The sequence below is a fragment of the Haliaeetus albicilla genome, chromosome 27, assembly GCF_947461875.1.
Source record: "Haliaeetus albicilla chromosome 27, bHalAlb1.1, whole genome shotgun sequence".
In the NCBI taxonomy this organism is placed as follows: Eukaryota; Metazoa; Chordata; class Aves; order Accipitriformes; family Accipitridae; genus Haliaeetus; species Haliaeetus albicilla.
This window is the reverse complement of record NC_091509.1, coordinates 10,287,223-10,307,154: the sequence shown is the minus strand read 5'-3', so window position 1 is coordinate 10,307,154 and position 19,932 is coordinate 10,287,223. Positions and strand designations below refer to the sequence as shown.

At 47.2% G+C, this 19,932-nt stretch overlaps 2 protein-coding genes across 4 annotated transcripts; both read left to right on the top strand.

The window, feature by feature from the left end:
* The first annotated feature begins 679 nt into the window (after positions 1-679).
* LOC104312792 (E3 ubiquitin/ISG15 ligase TRIM25) lies at positions 680-7,810 on the top strand. Its single transcript, XM_069772951.1, has 6 exons — positions 680-1,920; positions 2,559-2,654; positions 3,723-3,956; positions 4,067-4,089; positions 5,092-5,234; positions 6,677-7,810. Exons 1-6 carry the CDS (start codon positions 1,294-1,296, stop codon positions 7,162-7,164), a joined length of 1,611 nt encoding a protein of 536 aa, XP_069629052.1. The 5' UTR covers positions 680-1,293; the 3' UTR covers positions 7,165-7,810.
* A 648-nt stretch (positions 7,811-8,458) lies between these two features.
* Positions 8,459-16,104, top strand: LOC104312961 (E3 ubiquitin/ISG15 ligase TRIM25). 3 transcript variants are annotated; one of them, XM_009922017.2, is made up of 8 exons: positions 8,464-9,429; positions 11,357-11,452; positions 12,029-12,262; positions 12,379-12,401; positions 13,589-13,725; positions 14,177-14,207; positions 14,447-14,478; positions 15,693-16,104. In XM_009922017.2, exons 1-8 carry the CDS (start codon positions 8,800-8,802, stop codon positions 15,737-15,739), a joined length of 1,230 nt encoding a protein of 409 aa, XP_009920319.2. In that variant the 5' UTR covers positions 8,464-8,799; the 3' UTR covers positions 15,740-16,104. The 3 variants fall into 3 exon arrangements, 2 of the variants coding, with proteins under 2 accessions (XP_069629053.1, XP_009920319.2); XR_011322483.1 differs by lacking the exon at positions 12,379-12,401 and having other exon boundaries at positions 8,459-9,429; XM_069772952.1 differs by lacking the exon at positions 12,379-12,401 and having other exon boundaries at positions 8,461-9,429; positions 12,029-12,280; positions 13,584-13,725.
* The last annotated feature ends 3,828 nt before the right edge of the window (positions 16,105-19,932 follow it).

The window sequence follows — 19,932 nt, the reverse complement described above, 5'->3', positions numbered from 1 at the left end:
GTGTGAAGCCCCATGGAGGGGAGAAAAAATAATGATAAAGGACACAGTGGTTAGGAACGAGAATAAGAAACATCACTTAGAAACTACAGCTGACATCTGAAACATCCCCATTCAGTGGGCCGAGGTCATAAGAAAGCATTAGGGAGCAGGTAATAGGCAGCAAGCTGCAAATGACCTTGTGTTCTGACACAGAGGGAATAATTCTACCTGCCCCAGGTGGGTAGCATCATGTCAGAGAGGACTGAGAGGGAAATACCATCAGGAAGAGATTTATATGATGAATTCTTGTAAAATAACCAAAATAAATATTGCTTCTCTGGGCATGTAGCCAGGTACAGAGTCCTTGCCTCGACAGTAGCTCAGGAGTCTCGCTTGGTTCAAGTAATACATGTTTAACAAGTCCGCAGGAACCCAGGAGCAACCAGAGCAGCCCAGTAACACCAGCCTTTGCAAACACCACAGGCAGCAAGGTCTCTGCCACGGGGACACACACCATTTTTTGCTAGGACACTTACTAACAGTGTGCTTTGTGCCAGCAGCTTTTCAACAGCTTCTCAGAGTAACGGGACAGGGAGAAGAGGGAAAGGAGTAGCTTTTAAAATATTAAAAAGAAGCTGCCTCCATCCTCCTCTCTCCCCTGCTCCTGCAATGAAGGAGCCTTTTATTCCCTCCTGTTTTAGGAGAAACTAAGGCTTAGCAACTCCAGGGAGGAAAGGGGGGAGGACCCCCGAGCAGAGCCCCCCTACAGGTCCCGGAGGAGGGCTGGGCCCTGGCACGGCCACCCAGCCGAAGGGCAGCGGGGGAAACGTCCTTCATTCTTCCAGCTTTCTTCTCGGCACTCAGACGCTGAGGGGAGGCGGGAGCCTGGGCAGTCCCGGGCCGGTGGGCGCAGGGGCCGCCTTTAAGGATGGAGGATCGCCAGGTGCCCCCTCAAGAAACGCCTGCGCGAGGCCTGGGGCGGAGAAGGGTCGGGCGGGCCGCAGGTGGGGGTCCCGTTTCCCGGCCGCCGCCCTCCCCGTGTGGGCAGGGGTGGGCTCTTCGCCCCGCTCCCCCCGAGCTGCCGGAGCCGCCTGCGGGCTGGCGGCGCCCTGCGGCGGCCGGCGGGGCTGGGGGCCGGCGGGCAGCGGCGCGGAGGAGAGGGCCGGCCTCGGCCTTGCGAGGCGGGAGGAGGCGGCGGCAGCAGCCGCCGCCTCAGGGCGAGCGAGAGCCGCCCCGGCGCTGCCGCTTTCTGTTTCTTTTTCCCCGCCGGTACCCGCCCGCTGGCCCTGGGCCCTGGGCGTTCCCCCAGGCACCATGGCCGAGCCGGGTGCTGTGGCCGGGCTGGAGGAGGTGCTGACCTGTCCCATCTGCCTGGGCATTTACCGCGACCCCGTGTCCCTGGTCTGCGGTCACAGCTTCTGCAAGGCGTGCGTCCAGGAGGCCTGCCGCCGCCGGCCCTGCCCCTTCACCTGCCCGCTGTGCTCCGCCTGGGCAGACACCGCTATGGAGCTGCAGCCCAACATCCAGCTCCGCAGCATAGTGCAGAAGTTTCTGGAGGCTCCCGCTCGTCAGGAGGAGGGAGAGTGCGAAGGGCAACGTGAAGAGGAGGGGGAAGATTCGGGCCAGGGGGACAAGGTGATCCTGTGTGACTTCTGCCTTCAGGAGCCCCAAGCAGCTGTGAAGACCTGCCTGAGCTGCGAGGCCTCGCTGTGCCGAGCCCACTGCAGCAAGCACAGCACAAACAGCCTCCTGAAAGACCACGTCCTGATAGAGCCCTGCGATGCTCATCTTTTGGCTGAGAGGAGGTGCCCCCAGCACGGCAAACTGCTGGAGGGCTACTGCAGGACGGACTCGGTCTGCATCTGTGTGCTGTGCTGTGTCGCTGGCCCCCACAGGAAACACAAGATCGACACTTTGGAGGAGGCTTTTGGCCAGGCGCAGGTAAGAGGCTGCCAGGACAGCAGCCCAGGCACGCATTGCGCTAGGAAAACCGCTGGGGTCTGTGGCGTGGAGAGCTGCCCGCAGCACAGGGATGAAACGTCTCCCGAGTTTCGGATCTGCAGACTCAGGATAGGGCTACGTCTTCATCTTGGGATGTTGGGCTTTCAGTCCTAGTTTTGCCCCAGATTCCCTCTGGGCTTGCCCCTCGGGATATAAAGCAAGATGTCATAAACACTTTCTTCCCATTTCGAGGAGCCAAACTGGTCAGACTGAGTGCTTGTGGCTATGCTTTTAGTCCTCCGTGAGCTTTCAAGCCAGAAGACCAGCCTGAGCTGCATTTATGCAAAGGAAATTGATGACAGAGTAACAGAAAGGAAGCTGTCAGCACTGAAGGTAGCTTTATGTGTGGCTATTGCACATGAACAGCTTTCAGTTTCAAAATGTCTTTCCCATTCTCGTAATTGTGGTATTTGTTCAGGGGTAAAATCTTACAATAAACCTTTATGTATTGATTTGTCCTGAGAGCATGCAGTGAACAACCTTTTTGCAGGTCTGGCTTAACCCATTTCCATAAAATAGCTGATCTTGTGTACGTATGTCGGTCCTATCCTCATACCTCCCTCCGGTTATTTTTATAGAGTGTTTTTCCTGAAACTCTGGAAACAGCGAAAGAACATGAAGCTGCACTGAATCAAAGCATAGCAAATCTGCTGAAACAAGAGGAGGACGTAAAGGTTTGTTCCAAGTTTCCATATCCCTTCGGGATGGTTGCATGCTGGTAGCTGATGAGATAAGGTTTTCTTTTGCGCTTCCCCAGATCATGGATTCTGAAGCTTTTTTTAGTTCCATGGTGGTTTCTCAGATATTTTCTAGGTTTCTTCTTTGAAGGAGGATGATGAACAACTTTCTTATCAGTCTGGCAAGTACATTCATAGTTTGCAAAGGACCTTTGACCTTGAAAGTTGCTGTTAAGTCCATGCCTCCTGATTGGTGGGTGGTGGTTGCTTTTTTTCCCCCCAATGTTACTCAATTTTCAGACTCTAAAATACTTATGGAAAGGATACAGACCATGTTAGAGTGATTTTATTCCTCTTTACAACAAGAAATCCCTTTAGGTTAGTCTGTGGTTCTAAGAAGTTGGTAGGAATGAGGTTAAAAGATTGCCCCACAGTGTCTGGTTTTTGCTCCCAGCATGCAAATACCTATCTAAAAGCTCTGAAAGAGCGGGAAATTTAACGCAGGTCTCCAAATCCTCATTCATTCTGCTTAGGCAAAATTGGCACTTGCCTTCCTCCACCAGTAAAAGTGATGGGACTAGAAGTCCTGGCACTGGGCAAAGGAAATCTTCCCTTCAAGTCTGAAGACAAAACTGTACCTGTGGGCAGTGTTCTGTCTGGCAGTGTAGCTGCTTTCAAACAGTGAAGGAAGCTTGGTGGAGGCAGTAAGCAGAGAAACTTTTTCCTCACCCGTCCTTAAAAGGACCAAAGACAATGTATCCATAGAAAAATACCAGTGCAGAATAAGGAAATACATGTATAGTGGAAAGTCTTCAGCAAGCATTGTGCAAGAAGCACTACTTTTTTGTCTTTTTCTGGTCAGGTGCCAGATGCTGGGGAAGGCCACTTATGTCACTTGGCCTTTCTGCTGTCAGTGGGACATCTTGGTTTGTTGTCATACAGAGAGGCACTAAGTTAGTAGTTACTTCTCTCAGCCCAGAAAAGACCAGGCTCTTTCTGAGTGAGAGTTAGCGTGGAAAATGTAAGATTCAGTCCCTAACAACTTTGAAAGTGTTTTCTTAACAGGCTAAGGAGAGCCTCCTGAGGGATCAGCTGGAGAGCCTCTTCAAAGAGATGTGTCTGCAGCTAGATAACAAAAAAAGAGAGGTCCTGAAAGCTCTCAGTCACCACGAGGAGCAACAGCTTTCTCAGATTCAGATGGAGGTACAAAAACACAAAGAGGAGAAGGATGCAGCCAGCTGCAATGTACAGGAGCTGGAGGCTCTGAGAGATCAGAAAGACCTACTTCTTTTCACGAAGGTACCTAATAGCATCTCCCTTTCCAGAGATGTTCAGCTCTTGGGCTGGCAGTGCTTAATTCTGGCTGGCCTGCGCTGTGCTTAATTCTCCTTTCAAAATGTCTTTTACAGAGTTTTGCAACGATTCGAGCCAGGTAAGCTCTTCCTGAGGTGGTCTGCTATTGCATTACATATTGCTTCAGGTAACTGATAGTCCAGTGGTGTGTGTCTGCTAGCCCAGCCTGCGTGCACTGCAGGCCCACAGCTCCCTGGGCTTGCCCTGGCTGCCCCTTGGGCATGCTGACTGCACATTCTGAGCCTGGCTTTGTCAGGGACCTGGAGAAGCCCCAAGCCCCAAAATATTAACAGAGGTCACATGTGACTCTTCGTATACAACATGGCTTATTTTTCTGTATCCTCCACACTTGTTCTTGAGACCCGTTCTGAGGGCAGTTCCTGAATATTTAGGTCCCTGGCTGGGCATGCAAAGGACGGATGAGCTTATATATCCTGAGTTGTCCTCCAGTTTGCATTGCCTACTGCTTGTAAGAAGCAAATGTGGCAGGAGCTGAAACATGCAGTGAAGTCATGAGTCTACAAAGTTCATGGGTTTTCTCCTGAGCTGCTCCCCCAGTGCCTGCCCAGTGCTGTTCCTCCACCACAGCCCACCACTGCATGCACACAGGTCCCCTAGCCCGGCCTTTCCCCAGCCCTGCATTTCAGGTGCAGCAGTTGCCCCTTGGCTGTGATAACACAGCACTTCTTGTTTGGTGTCCCAGCATGCCAGCAGTTGCCCTTGATACCTCATTAGCTCCTTCTGCAGGGACTTGAAGACTGTAACCAGAAACATGATGCTGGGGTCCTTCCTGGCAAAAGTTGGGGCTGAGGTGGCTGAGACAAGGTCCTCTGGGGACAGATATTGTCCATGGAGTGAACTTCATCCTAACGATGTTGAAGAGATCTGGGGTTCTGGGAAAAGACCTGTCAGAGGGCGAGTCCCTGGTAAAGCTGCAGAGGGAGGGGATGATAGAAGCTGCTTTTCTGTACCTCCCATTGAGGCTGGGTGTGGAGTGGGTGACGCAGTTGTTGGCTCACGGATGGGCTTGGTGACGGTTTTCTGATGACTGGCTGCTCTGATGTCTTTCTGCGTGTTTTAGGAAACGCAAGCAACTTACTAACAAAGATGGTGTAGAACTGCCAAGGCCACCCATTATTTTGGATAAATTAACAACAGACACTACTCTAAGGCTTTTCCGGCAATTCCTCTCAGACATGCAGTCCTTATTTGAAGTACCACCTGGTAAGTGATCATGTCACTATGTGACAAGCAAGACAGAGAAGCTAACAAAACATGTTTAAGAAAGGACTGTAATAGGACACCAAGTATGCCAAGTACCTCTAGAAGAACTGATTACTAACATTGTATGATTATTTTCACATATGTGTACATAGAAGGGTGCTTGTCCTAGCCTTCAGTGCTTTGGGAACATGCCTTGAATACATCCTGTTAAAATGGGCTCTGGGTGAAGAAATGTGGATGTCCTAGGAATTTTCTGGGAGGATTAAGGGAAGAGAATAGCAACACCTCTTCTGTCTGTAGCATCACTTTGATTCAAAGCATGGGGAAAGTTGTGAACTCATCGCAGCAGCAGCAAGCGGAGTTTGTCTTACGTTGTAAATAATCTACTCTTTCTATGTAAATAACTTTACTCTTTGTAAAGTTTTGTAAGATCTACAGTCCCGGTGCTGTGCATGGTGGGATGCTTTTCCAACTGCGTTGAAAAAACTAGGGTTCCCTTGTTATTGCTCTCTTGATGGTGCTTGAGCCCTTGCTGACAGTCAGCCTAGGGACAAGACTGAGAGACAGCTGGGGTGGGAACGCTCCGTCCAGAGCGTGTGTGACAGTGTGCGATGTGCACACCTAATTGGCCACTATCGGTACAGCCTCGGGTACTCTAAGAAGCACACCGTGCTAACGGCCACTCTTGAGTTCAGTCTCTACCATCCCTGTAAGCGTAGTCCAGACCTATTCTGGCTAAAAAGCCTTAGATCCAGGTTTTCCTAATTATCTATGCCATCTGAGCAATTTTGGTTACTTGTCCAAGTCACTGCTGCCGTTTCAGTTTCCTGGAGGAGTAACTTCCGGAGCAGAAAATACCACAATATTGAAATGCATTATGTGCAAGAGAAGGTCTGAAAGACTGAAAGAAAACATTCTGCAAATTCCTGAGTGTAAAATTAACTTCATGTGACTGGCCATGCCAGGAATTGTTGAGAGTTCTAGAAAATAACTTCAAATTATGCTAAGTAAATAAGCGTTTATAAAATGGCTGTGGTGCTGTTCACACATTTCTCGTACATGGAATTTAATCTGGGAAGTTTTTAAAAATGCCTAATGAAGGTCTGCAGGACAATGATGGAAAACTGAAATCTAAGAGTTGCTGTAGTTTGAAACAAAAAGCAAAAAGACACTTTAAAATTGTAAAAGAGCAGCATTTCATGAAGTATGATATCAACCTCCTTTAGAATTACACAGGAGCAGCAGAGAGGTGCAGAAGGTGTTTCAGTTAACATATGCTTTTAATGACTTGGGTGGGTTGGACTTGAATTGGATGACTTGGATAGGATGACTTGGATTGACTTGGATGACTTGGATTGGGAAATCTAGCTTTCAGCAGTGGGGATGTATGCAAATCTCCACAATTATCTGTTAATCATAATGTGGTTTTTTTCTTTCTATAGTTCAGGAACACCTGACTTCAGTGCATCAAGGAACTATATACCCTTATAATGCCAACGTAGTCAGTGCATCCTCATGGAGTTCTCTCCAGTTTGGGCTATTAAATCCATCTGATGCCATCTTACCCATAAAGAGCAACGAGAGCTTCTCACAGGGCTGTCACTTCTGGGAGGTGGACACCAGCAATGCACACCATTGGAAGCTTGGAATCATTAATCCCAAGTTGGAGTGCTACCTGCAAATGTCTCATGGTTCCCTCTGTGTGTTCCTAGGTCAAACAATGATCACAGCAAAGGGCTTTCCTACAGCCCTCAAAGTGGTCAGGGTGGAGCTAGACTGCAGAAGAAATACACTGTCATTTTATAATGTGTCTGTCAAGGATAGAGATGCTACTGAGAGCCTCAGGCTTTTAGAGGCAGTAAGCATCCCTTCGAACTATCCTGCCTATGCTATCTTCGGCGTGCTTGACGGCTCTTTGAAGCTCCTGTAGTGATGTGGCGACAAGGTGGTGTTTTGTGTTTCCAGGCCTAGGTATCGAGACTGTTGCTGCACGGAGGCTGTGCTAAGCTGGTATATTAGAAATTGGATTTTGGGCTGCTGTGACAGCTCACCTGTGTGAGAGCAAGGCCTCTCTGGGGTATATCACAGCACACTGCTGCTTACTGCAAGAGCTCCTATCATATTTGTTCTGCTAATCACAATGGAAATACCGTTAAGTTGTGCTTTTTTTGTTTGGCTGTATCAAATGCTGTGTTGGCTGCATGTTATTAAAGTAATTCAGTTTGCAAAACTCAATGGCAATTTAGTTTATAAAAAAGTTGACAGCACAACATTAACTGCTACAGAACTAAGCAGCAGCAATGCTGATCTTTGCTCTAATGCATCAGCTTTTACCTCTGCCCTCCTCCACCTGTCCGGCACAACCTAAGCCATCTGTTGCAGAAGCAAACCTGGCCTGGGAGGCAAGTAGACAGTAGGCGGTAAGACACCTGGTTTCCCTTGCTCTCTGCTGCTGTTGTCCCCTGTGAGCTCTCTGATAAATCAGTTACCTACTTCTAATCTGCCTCAATTTTAATTTTCTCCTCACCTATGCAAAAATGCCACAGCAAAGGGAGTAATAAAGAGGAAAACTCCTGTGCCTTTAGTCTGTGCCATATGGGGCCTAGATTACTTCGTTCTTATGGTTGTCCAAACACCTTGGAGATGATATTCCTGCCTGCTGCCTGTGGTTCTTCTGCCTTCAGACAGAGCCAGGGTATTTGCATGAAGAAGTCCAGGCAGGAGCTCTTCACCCCAGCAGGGACAGTGAAGGACCTTGAGGGACACTACAGTTTTGCATATGCTAAAAGAAATCCTTGTTCAGTCTTAGAAGAAAGTGGCTGTCTTTTCTATTTTGTGTTTTATACACCAAAATGATACAGAAAACCATGCAGGTAGATTTGGTTCTCCCAAATGCACTTGCAGTGGGAGAAGTGGCTGCTTAGGTGGTATGGGTGTAAAGTGAGATAAGCAATGCTCGTGATGTGGTATGGGGATATTCCTATCCTAGAGTGCCTTTCCTGAGCGCCTTTCCCAGTGCCCATTTGCCTGTCAGCTGGCTGCAGATAGGAGACCAGCGTCAACAAGTCCCAGTAAAACTTTCCCCTGGGTTCTCCCTATTTTACCTTTAGGGGAGCATCTGTAACTGTTGTGGAGAAGAACCAGGCAAAGCAGAGGGAATTCCTGGCTTACCCCTGCCAGGCTCATACTCTTCTTGTCCAGGGTTTATCTTTAATTCGCTGCCCCTGGCATGGGATGGAGGATTTTTCCAGGAGGGCAGAGGGCTGTAGAATTGTCCATCTTGTGCCCTCCCCAGCACCCCCTGCTCCCACCGGCCTGCTGGAGGCTCACACACGGAACAACGCTGCCTGAGACCGAGGGCAAATGTCTGAAAGTGGCTGCCATAGCTTACAGGAGCTGTTTCCAGGTGGAGCCTGGGATGGGGAGTGTATCTCTGCCAGCCTGGCAGAGAGCAGAGAGGAAGGACTTGCAGCCTATGGGCTGGGTCTCCAACGAGGGCACAACGCCAAGAACGTCTTTTTAGTTTCGTTTCTCGCAGACTAGTTAACGCAGTGTTTCCGCAGCCATGGCAAAAGCAAAGGAAGAATTTGGAGGGGGTGCCAGCCTGGAGGACGAACTCAGCTGTCCCATCTGCCTGTGTCTGTACAGGAACCCAGTGTCGCTGAGCTGTGGTCACAGCTTCTGCAAGCAGTGCATCCAGAAGGCACTCGGTGCCCAGCAGCAATCCAAGACCCCTTACTCCTGCCCCATGTGCAAGCTCCAGCTGGGGCCCATCCTGGAGCTGCAGAAGAATTTCCAGCTGTGCAGCATCGTAGAGGCATTTCTGGCCAGCACTTCCAAAGGACAACAGGCCGAGGGCTCTGCAGAGGGGAAGGAGGAGGAGGAGGAGGTGGTTCCCTGTGACTTCTGCCTGGACCGCTTTCAGCCAGCAACGATAACGTGCCTGAACTGCGATGCGTCTTTGTGCCAGGCCCATCTGAACAAACACAACGCCAAGGCCTCCCAGCAGCACCACATGTTCATAGAGGTGGGCGCGGGCGATGCGGCGGAGGGGAGGAGGTGCCCGGAGCACGGCAGGCTGCTGGAGTGCTACTGCCAGGACGAGGGGCAACACATCTGCACGCTCTGCTCCATTGTGGGCTGCCACAAGGGCCACAGCATCATCACCCTGAAGGAGGCACAAGAGAAACAGCTGGTAAGGGGCTCTCCTCTCCCCAGGGCCCTCGCAGGGTTTGCTCCAAACTCCTGACCTGGAGGAAGGGGGGAAGCTGCAGGAGGAGCAGTAAGGCTTTCACCGGGGAGTGGGGACGGGGGGTGAGGGCAGGCAGGCAGCAGCTGGGGGGATTTCATGCCCACACCCGGCGGGGACTGGTGCGTTGTGCTGCAATTTGCTTTTAACTTCCTTCTTTGTGTTGCGAAAGCAGCCTGGCAGGCTAAGCAGAGGGAGAAGAGCAGAGAAAGGTGTTTGGGGCTGACCAGGACAAGGGTGGGTAAATCCTGTAGCGTGTGTCGATGGGGATGTGCATGCAGGAGAACAAGCAAGAGGCAGGCGCAGGGCTGTCCGTCCTGTGCAGCCCCAGGCAACTGCAAACTGCCCATGACAAGTATATTCTCACCTGGGATGAAGAAGTATTCCTGCAGGGATTAAGAATTCTCTTCCTTTACAGAGCCTCGGGGACCCCACTACTGCTGAATTTTGGGCTGGGAAACATGTTTTCCCACTCGAGGCCCTTCCCTCTGGCTCCCTCCTCCCTCTGCCCTAAGTTTTGCAAAGCCAGCGTCCCAGCAGGCAGAGACATGGGGCCTCGAAGTCCCTGCCTTTGAGTCCAGCTGCTGTCCTTGAAATGCTCCGGAACCAGCTGAGACTGAGGGGAGAAAATGCATTTGCTATGCTCACTCACTGCCTTGCATTTGAAATTTCTGGGCTCAATGTAGAGCCCAAGCAAAACACCCTGCAGGAACCCAGTGCATGGGCAGGAAACACCCAGCTCGCTCTGGACCTCAGGACAGGTCACAGTCTCCTCGGGAATTAGCAGGAAGCATCCATTGCAGTTATACTTATCACAAACTAACTTTCTCCCCCAAGTTACGTGTAGAAAATTCAGGGCTGCCAAACAGAAGTGGGCTGTGTAGGATAGTAGCCAGTTCCTTCATCCCTGGAGCTGGTAAAGGAGCAGCACTGCTCTGCCTATGGGGAAGCCATCTCCATGGATAAGCTGAGATCTCAGCTGCGTATTCCTCTTGCTTGTCTTTTTTAAACTCCTCAGGATAGCCAGGGAAATCCGGAATACAGCTCTTCAGGAGGAATTATAAAAAGGTTTTGGTGTAAGGAACCTTGGTCAAATTCGATTATTTGTCTTTTAATTTTCCAAACATTAAAACTTTCCAACTGTGACAACTATCTCATGGAAAACCTAAGCTTTCTGGCATAATTTTTATTAAAGAAACAGGAATCTGGCAGCTATGTCTGCCATGGCCATTCATGGGTGCTTGAGGTGTGAAAACACTGCTGGACACAACCAGGAGCAACCAGAACCATTCAGAGCCTATCTAATCCCCAAAGAATGAGGTTTAATGTCCCCTCTGAAATGTGTTATCGTGCAGTATAAGAGCACTGAATGATTGTGGTATCCATTAAAATAAACAGCTGGGTGAGTAAGTACCGCTGTTTCGCTGATCTTCAGAAAAGATGCTTGCTTACTACCTTATCCTCAGATCCCACAGCTGCTGACAGATGTGAAAACTAAGGTTTTGGATCACATTAGGCCCATGCAAAGATTCTGGCAGGAACAGAGCTTTAACAGATAAAGTGAGATTTATTCATTTAAAGTGAAATTTACTTATTCAAAGGGAAAGTTGTTTATTAACCTACCACATAGAAAGCTACACATATAAGAACTAAACATTGTCTTGAAAGATTTCCAGTTCATATCAGTTTTCTGTTATGCCCTATCTTTATGAGGAGGCAAGTGAACACAGTTTATTCTAGGACTCACTGGTGAAAGTGAGCAGGTAGAAGGCACCCATGCCATTTCACCAGCTCCACAAACCGCCAGTCTAGTTTAAACCTATGTGTGCTTCTTCCCTGCTATGAAGTTCAATGCTGTCTTTCCTTCTGCTAGGGTGAACTCTCAGACATTGTGACGTGGCTGCAGGAACGTAAAAGTGCTTTAGATACTGCCCTAGAAGAGCTTCAGAGAAGCAAGAATCAGCTCAAGGTTGGTACCCCGAGCATCTTTCCTCCGTAATTTCCCAGAAATAAGTGATGGCAACTATACTGTTAGAAGCAGATGAAAAGAAAGAGATATAGTCCAAAGTAAGGAAAACACTGGTTTAAGAAACTGGCAGAAGCCAAGCTTTCTCACAGCCTCCCAGCATAGCTCCACAGGAGGAAACAGCTGAGAGACTGTTGCTTGTGGTTGTGGAGACTTAACGCTATGTGGTTGCATAGACAAGGCTGCAGGACTGGCAGGCCACAGACTGTACATATCATTGTGTATTTTTAAAGTTTTCTATCAGTTAAATAAAAGAAAACCAATTTGAATCTACAAGTGGGATTTTCAGTGTGTACCGATACAGTTCTCACATTGCTAGCTGAATTTTATCTGATTTTGTTACTATATCAGCATTAATTTTCATAACCCTCTGTTTAATCAGATATTCTAAACAAATGCCTATTGCCCGCTTCCTTCTAAAGCCAGTGCAAAGGATAGGTACAATCCTAATTAATAGAGCACTAAGCTGAAGTGTTGAGTTCCCAAGCCAGTGCACCATTTTCTTATCTGTTCATTTAGACCAATACGAAAACAGTGACTTCTCAGCTGCAAAAGCTGTTTGAAGAGATGAAGAGAGAGATGATGCTGAAAGAGAAGATGATCCTGAGTGACATTCAGTTCAATGAGAAAAAACAACTGGCAGACATTACCAAAGCGAAGAAGGAAATGGAACAGAGGAGAGATGAGGCTGCGCAGCATCTTCAGTCTTTGCAGAAAATGAGAGAGCAACCAGATATTTTCCTCTTCTTCAAAGTAAGCAGCGGTATTCTGCTTTTCTTCATGAATATGCCTATTTCTCAGACAGATGCCCTTTCTGGAAATCGCACTAACTACTTTTTTCCTTTTTTTTGGGGCAATCCTGTTTGTAGGAATTTAAACTGGCCACGGACAGGTATGTTCCACCTGAAAACACTTGTTTTCTTCTTTGAAAAAATATGGTGTTGATAACTGGGATCAAACCCCGCTGCCTGTGCCCCTCTGTCCTGGCACCCTATGCTGCAAAGCTGCTCCCTATTCTAGCTGAGCCAGAGGGCACCACGTCCACACTATTAACGAGGATGGAGAGATATCTGCCTGCTGTTCCAGTGGTCCCTTTAAGTTTCAGTTTCCTTGGCAGCTACGTGGTTGCTGGATTCTGATGAAAACCACTGGCTTTTATTACCAGAAAAATGTTTTTATCAGAGATGAAGCCCATAGGGTTCAGTTTACAGCAACACTCTCTTGGATGCGTATTGGTGACACTCCTGCACGTGAGTCCCAGTGAACAGCCTTTGGCTGCAGAGGTAACTGGCTCATTTCCCACCGATCTTTGCTTCTGCTTGTGGACAAGCTTAATAGCTAGACAGATTTATTATCCTTTCTCTTGTAAGTGACACATTTAATTTATAACTTCTTACTTCCTAATTGACGCCTGGCTGTCAGCTGTAATGCAATGGTGCAAAACCACACCAACAGTAAGTTACAGAACCACAAGAAATTTTGCTGCAGCACTAAACTCCCCAGCCGCATGAAGGGCTAGCTCAAACATCTGGCTGGATTTTAAGGTGTCATCTCTGTAACTCGTAGGAATAAAACTGAGTTTGAACTTGGATTGTAAGGATAACTTTGAATCACCGTGTACCTAGGGGCTGTGCTGGCAGCAGCATAGTCCATTACTCACAGCTGTGCCGCAAGTCAAAATCTAGCCTGTGGGATCAAAATCATTTTCCAGAAGCCTGGACACCATTTACTATGTTTGGCATTTTCTTTCTATCACGATGGCGGTTGTGCTCAAACAGTAAGTGCCTGCCTGCAGAAGGCCAAAGCACTATTTGCACAAGGGTATTAGCAAAACGTCTCCCCCTTTCTCATTTTTAGCATTTGAAAGTTCCCATCCAGGTTTGGTAAGCAAAAGGCATTGCTAAATAAATAACAATATATAACAATTGCAATTCACTTAACCTTATCAGAGAGCTGTTTACCTGATACTTCATGTTGCCAAAGCACCCTCCTCTTTGTAGCGTCCTTCCTAATGAAGGAGTTTGTTAACTTTCTAATGCTAAATGATTTTCCCTGGTGAAATGGCCGCTTGCACCCTAGGGTTGCGAGTCAGAATTTCGGCACCAGCAGGATGGACGTGGCGGTAGTGCAGCTGGATCAGGCCAGGATCGACCACTACCGACACCTGACGAGGGACTTCATGAGTCGCCTGGACTCGCTGCTGCAAGGCGTGCAGAGTGAGTGATCTGCCCCGACCCGCTGGCCACGCACCGCTGACCCCGAGCGGAAAACAGCAAGCCATGGGTTTCAGTGAGCTGGGCTGGTGGCCACCGAATGCTGGCCCCTTTATACGGGGCGTGTGCATGGCCTTAAGAGGCTGATGAGGATTCAGATGGGATCTTGGGGGTGTTGGAGAGGGGAGGGTGAAGGGGGCAGAAGGACTGTTTCTGGGGATAACAAGGAAGAGGTCTGCTCCTAACCAGCATAAGGCCAGCTTCTCCTCTGTCTGATGTGCTCTCCTCCTCCCACCTACCTCCTGAATCTTTGGGTGCTCAATCATGCTTTCGAGAAACGTCCTCTTTGTTTGCCTTTGTCTATCCCTGCCCATGACATCCAGGGGCACAGTACCAAGTCCCAAACTTCTATGCATTGCCAGCTTTGTAAAACATTCTTCTCCATCTTTCTTAGGTGAACTCAACAACCAAATTAAGCAGAACAGGTAAATACTTTTCTTTACTCACAAAATGTTCCCTGCAAATTTCTCTAAGAGTTGTTTGTTTAAGGACCGTGTGTCCTGTGCTCCTCTGCTTCAGTCTCAAAGAGAGCCAAGCAGAGTCTAGAAGGCTGTCCTTCATCTCAAAAGAGGGGGTCATATCCATTCACGTCTCTTATTTTGTTATTAACACGGTGTGATTTGTGTTTTATGAGGCACTAACATTCAACACTGTTTCTTTACAGTGGGGCTTCAGATACTGGTGCCTCTTCAAACTGTAAGTGTTCAAAAATACTAGTTATTCCTCAGGACTCTGGCCTGGGGCTGTGAATCTGGCAGAGAAAATCTCGCACCTAAAAATGTGAGCAGCATTTTGTTGCATGCATCTCCTCTCCTTGCCAGAGGTGAGACCAGCAGCAGTGCAGCCTCAGGGCACAGTTCTCAAAATCTGCAGTGGGCAGAAATCTCTGGGAACTCATCAGAGAAATCATTTATCTTCAGTGTGAGGGAGAGACTGGGTTTGCTTCAGTACTCAGTAAAGGTCTGAGCCTGCTCCTAGGAAAGACCATGGAGGGGTTCTCACCAGCTGAGCAGAAGCTGGAGCAAACCCAGTGCCTGAAATGATTCCCAGACAAATCCAAATGCTGCAGGAGATATTAAATCTGTAAACAGTGTTTCTCTTCAGATAGCACTAGTCCAATGCTCAAATAGATTTCTGCTGAGTACAGTGGTGCATTTTTTCTACAAGCTTTTCTGAAGAAAACTTTTTTAGAAGTTGTTTGAAAGATTTTTTGTATTTTTTAATTGCTGCAACTGAAGTTCAGTTTGCAAACAAGTTTTTCTTAATTCATCAACTCAAAATAAAATCCTATTTTCTTCACTTTTTAATTTTTGGAGGGGAAAAACATTCTCTTCAGACAAGCATTTCTTAGGGACAGGTTAATAGTCAATTTTACTTCGGAAGAGATGTGTTTGAGAACAGCTGTTCAATTGGGGCATTGAGCCTTGTATGTAGCCTTGCCCTAAAAGCAAACATATTTGTTTTACCAGACACATTTGAAAAAACAGAAAAAAATCTTGTTTTCTTTTTTCAATAATTCATGTAGCTGATAATGGATGGAAAGCACAAGAGGCATGCAGTGCAGGCAAGCGATTAAATGGAGTTTTAATTACACAGCTCAGCTTAACAATACAGTTGCTTTCATTTAACATAATACCAGCCTCAAATCTAGAGGTATATTTTTACATCAGTGTACATGGCCATTTATTTGTCTTGTGAGCTCAGTCTTCTACAGACATATTAATGTCTGTGTTCTATAGAGAACCAGTTACTCAAAACAGGGAAGGGAGAAGAAAGTTTTTTGTATTTTTTCTGAGGCAATGCAAAGCTGTACTTGGAAGCAACTTGTTAAATATGTTATTAGCACAGCAATAAGATATTACTTTATTATTACAGTAAATGAAACTTTTCTATCTTGTGTATTCCTACAGCACAAAACCAACGGAAAAGATCAGCGCGCTTCAAGTGGCAGATGTGAACAAAGTGTATGGTCCACATATGCGCAGAAGTAAGGGGAGGTGAAAAAAAGAAGTCAGAACTGAGATGGAAGGACAAAGTTAAATATTGTAAAAAATGTCCTCTAATAATGGGGACTGGCCAAGTGTCTTGACCTCTCTGGCATACCTGTTTTTAAAAGCAATTCTGCAGCATATGCAAATTTAGAAAAGAAGTGCTAAGATTTTAATATGAACGTAAGAAATTCTCCAACTGCTGCTGGCTTCTGGACTGTGGACTGTATCATCTCATGGTACTGATGATTCTTGGGTACTATTAATTGTGGTGACTATGTTGTCATTATGTGGTTGGATAACCAAAGAAATGGCTATAGATACAGATACGCAAGGCTGGCTGATTTCATACCATCACCAGGAATTAATTGTTGAGAGAATTGTGGATGCCTGCAGTAGGAAGCTGTTCAGGACCATGCCACAGATTTGGATCATCACAAGTGATCTTTGTAGCAAAGAATTAATTATCTTTGTTTGAAACCAGCTTAGTCAGCCTCTAAGCCACATTTTAACACTTCTCCTACAGAGCGGTTAGAGCCATGCAAAATACCTCAGTCAGCAGCGTGCAAAGATGCTTTAGTGGCCACATCTCCGCGTGTACAGATACTCTTTTCTGATCAAGCACATGCTGTGCTTTCCAGATGTAGTGCTTATTGCACATCAACTGCACAAAGGGATTTCATGGACACCGCCAGGCAGATAGGCTCACTCTTTGTTCCTGTAGGCTGCTCTGTGCCTAGCTGTGGTTCAGATCCAACATGTAGTTTCACAACCTGGGTGTTTCTTCTCCAAATGATAAAAATATTCTACTGCAAACTAGGGTTGCCAACATAAACATTTTTAAGAAATAAAGGCTAAAGTTCTGGGTGCTTCTATATAAATTCAGATTCATGGCTACGACTCTATTCTGTCCCTTGTGATAATCAACATGTACCTAATTGCAAGGATTAAAACCAAATAAACTCAGCAAAATCCATCTCAGATTTAGAGTAACATCTCCCTTCGTGGTTTAAACAGACTCGCCAAGCTGTAATGGAGCCGCAGCCCTTGCTCTGCTGCACACATCAATTGTCAGCATAACAGAAAGTGCGTGGCCAAATTTTGGGAGCTCAGCAGTAGCTCAAGGTGACTTTGCAAATATTCCCTGCTGCTTGAAGCCAGCGAGACACGAAGGACAGCTGCTCTCAACCACTCAAATGAGGCAAAAAAAAATGAGCCTGTCCTTCAGCACTTTTATTACCTGGGCTTCTTTCTGGCTGCCAGGTAGTTACTGCTTTCACCCCAGGTGAAGGAGCTGTGACCAGCCAATGCAGTTCAGTGCTGCTGCTGCAGACAGCAAGTTACTGCGCTTCTGCAAATCACTACCGAGAGCAAGAGATTTACTTTAGGCATAGTATTTTAAGTCACTCCCTCTCTCCCATCTCACCACATCCTACACTGACTACACTTTGGAAACGTCAGCACTTCTGTAGCCCCCTCTGAAATATTAGTTGAGCATTTCTTCGGTGAAAGCCGCATTACAAACGTATTCCTGTGCCTCCAGCCACAGGCTGCTGTGGGAGAACCAGAGCACTGCTCTCCCCCTTGCTAGCAGACAGAAAGGGCAAGTGGCAGCAGGGTGCTGAGCAATTCCTGCGCTCCCAGGCAGCTGCCCTCACCAGCGTGTTTCTGGATATATGGCTACCCCCTCGCCTGCAAGCAATTCTCATTTTTTAAACGCCATTTCTGACAGTCTTGGCGAAGCCATGATGATATTTTCTTTCCCCAGGGAGGATGAGGTACTGAGTTCACCTTTCCTCCAATGCAGCCATCAGCTCCCTGAATCTCTGAGCCCCTGGCAGACATGCCTGTGACCTGTTTAGAGAAGGGTCCTCCCAGAAACCTTCACAGCAGATGACCATCCAGCTCTCACGAATGGAGTCACATTCCCAGGAGGCTTTCAGAAGGGCTGGGAGCAGTTGAAAAGGGAATATGTCTGCAGCAAGCTGGGTAAAGGCCATTCATGCTTTAAGGACAAGCTCTGCAGCCCTCACTAGACAGTTGTAACGCTGTCTTTGAAGCATCGATCACAGGTAATACAGTATCGCACTAAGACTGAAGTACTTAGCATAACTAAAACCCAGGACCAATGGGACATATTGACCAAAACAAAGACAATAATTGTCTGGATGGAACTTGCCTAGCATCTAATTTGGAGGGAAAAGTGCATGTAGCTCTCCACTGCTAGGCTTATCGGACTTGAATTTGGGGCTGATGTAAATACTTGCCAAAACAGAGCAAAAGAAGGTGACTACTGTAGGCAAAATTAATGTGATCCAGGAGATAAGGACTTCATAATTGCTGCTACATGGCAAAAGCAAAGGATTTCATTTCAAGTGGATAGAAAAAATAAATTTTTAATACTGCTGCAGGCTCACAAAGCTTTTGGATGAAAATTAATATCTAGGAAGGTAGACTTTCTGAGTTAGATACTAAGCTGATGGTGCAGTCTATTTCCCCCCTACATTTGCCTGCTATATAGCAAAGATAGACTCCTCTGAATTTGAGCCTTGTTGTATTTTTAATATTCCATGCATTAGCCTTGAGGAAGCAAAGAGAGGTAAAAGACTATACAAAAGCAATGTAAGAAAACACACTGCAGTCCAGCAATTATTTAAGTAAGCCTTCTAACCCACAACAACACTCTGAAAATTTTAACACCTGATTAGTTTTTGACTCTAGGAGACAATGTTGGACCAGGGCATACACTGAGAGTGTAGCAATTCTGCGCAGATATTTGTGCAGGACACTCTTTCTTGATAGCAATATAATTGTGAGATATGTAGTCCTGAGATATGGACAAAGTCTATTTCTTTTTGATATCTTTATGGTTTAAGTATTTTGATTACCTAAGGACTCTGATTCATTGCATCTTTCATTATTTATTATGCTCTCTTCCCTCCACCCACTTCATTTTTACTTGGCATTTGTCTCATCCTTGATGGAAACCTTTAGAGGGGAGGAGAGTGAAGTAGCTGATTTTATGGCTCTTTTTTTTGCTTTTGCCAAGCATTGCATGATGTGGCTGAATTTATAATCAAATGCATAAATAAAATGCATTTCAAAAGCCAGGTCAGGCCTCTTTCTGTTACTTAGTCTGATGGGTTTTCAAAGTCAGTCAGACATGCCACATCTAGACCTTTATGTGTCTGACACTAGGGCCTTCTAAGACCAGCAGGTTAAATGGGAAACCCCAGGGGTACCGCTTTGATTTTGCACACTGGACGCTGCAAGAGGTCTTGAGGAAGGTTGTCCTAAGGCTCCTGATTGCTCCCCCCGAATGCTCAAGTTCAAGAAGCTCAGGGTAGCTTAACATTACTTCTGTTTTGTCCCTATTTTCTGACTATTAATGTTTGCCTGGGTGACCAGATAAGCTGCCCACATGGGGAGGCACGTTTGTGTGAGCTCCGATATGCAGATAGATCTCACTTTCTAGGCAGCAAGCTAGGCAGCTCCCATCTTCTCCATCTCCAGATTTCATGCAACATTTTGCAAATGCAGGCCCAAATCTCAGTGGACGGCAAGTTGTACAAGGAAGGAAGGGCAAGGAGAGAAAATAAAACATGTTTTTAGCTGCTTTCACCATAGCCCACCTGTCTTACCACGGAGCCGTGCAGCTGGCAGGACCGAGGCAGTGGGCAGGGAGGTAGTAGGAGGACGCTACCGAAAGCAGGAGGCTCCTTACACAAGGCTGGGAGCCAGATGGCATAAACCAGCTGAGAGCTGGGGGAAATGAGAGGGTGCTTTAATCTGCTGACTGAAAGAGCAGAGCTGGAAGCCTGGAGAAGACTGAGAAGAACCAGGGAGAGCCGCCGCACAGGGCTTTTATTGACGGGGCAGAGAGGGATGATAAGACCGTCCTGTGCCGCCCATAGAGCTCTTTGCCAGGGGGACCGGGGTGCAGCGGGGCTCTACGAGAGCTGCCGGGTAAAGAGGCAGGGCGGGAGGGCTTCCCTCCGCTGCAGTGCGCGGGGCTGCCCAGGAGTATGTGCCCGGTGGAACAAAACAGAGCGTTTTTCAAGATTATTTTGCAGTCTGAGAAACTGGTCTCTGGAGATTTGATATTACAAAGATGATGGGGCAGTGTGGAGAACCGGAGGCCGTGGGTTTGACAGGTAGGCTG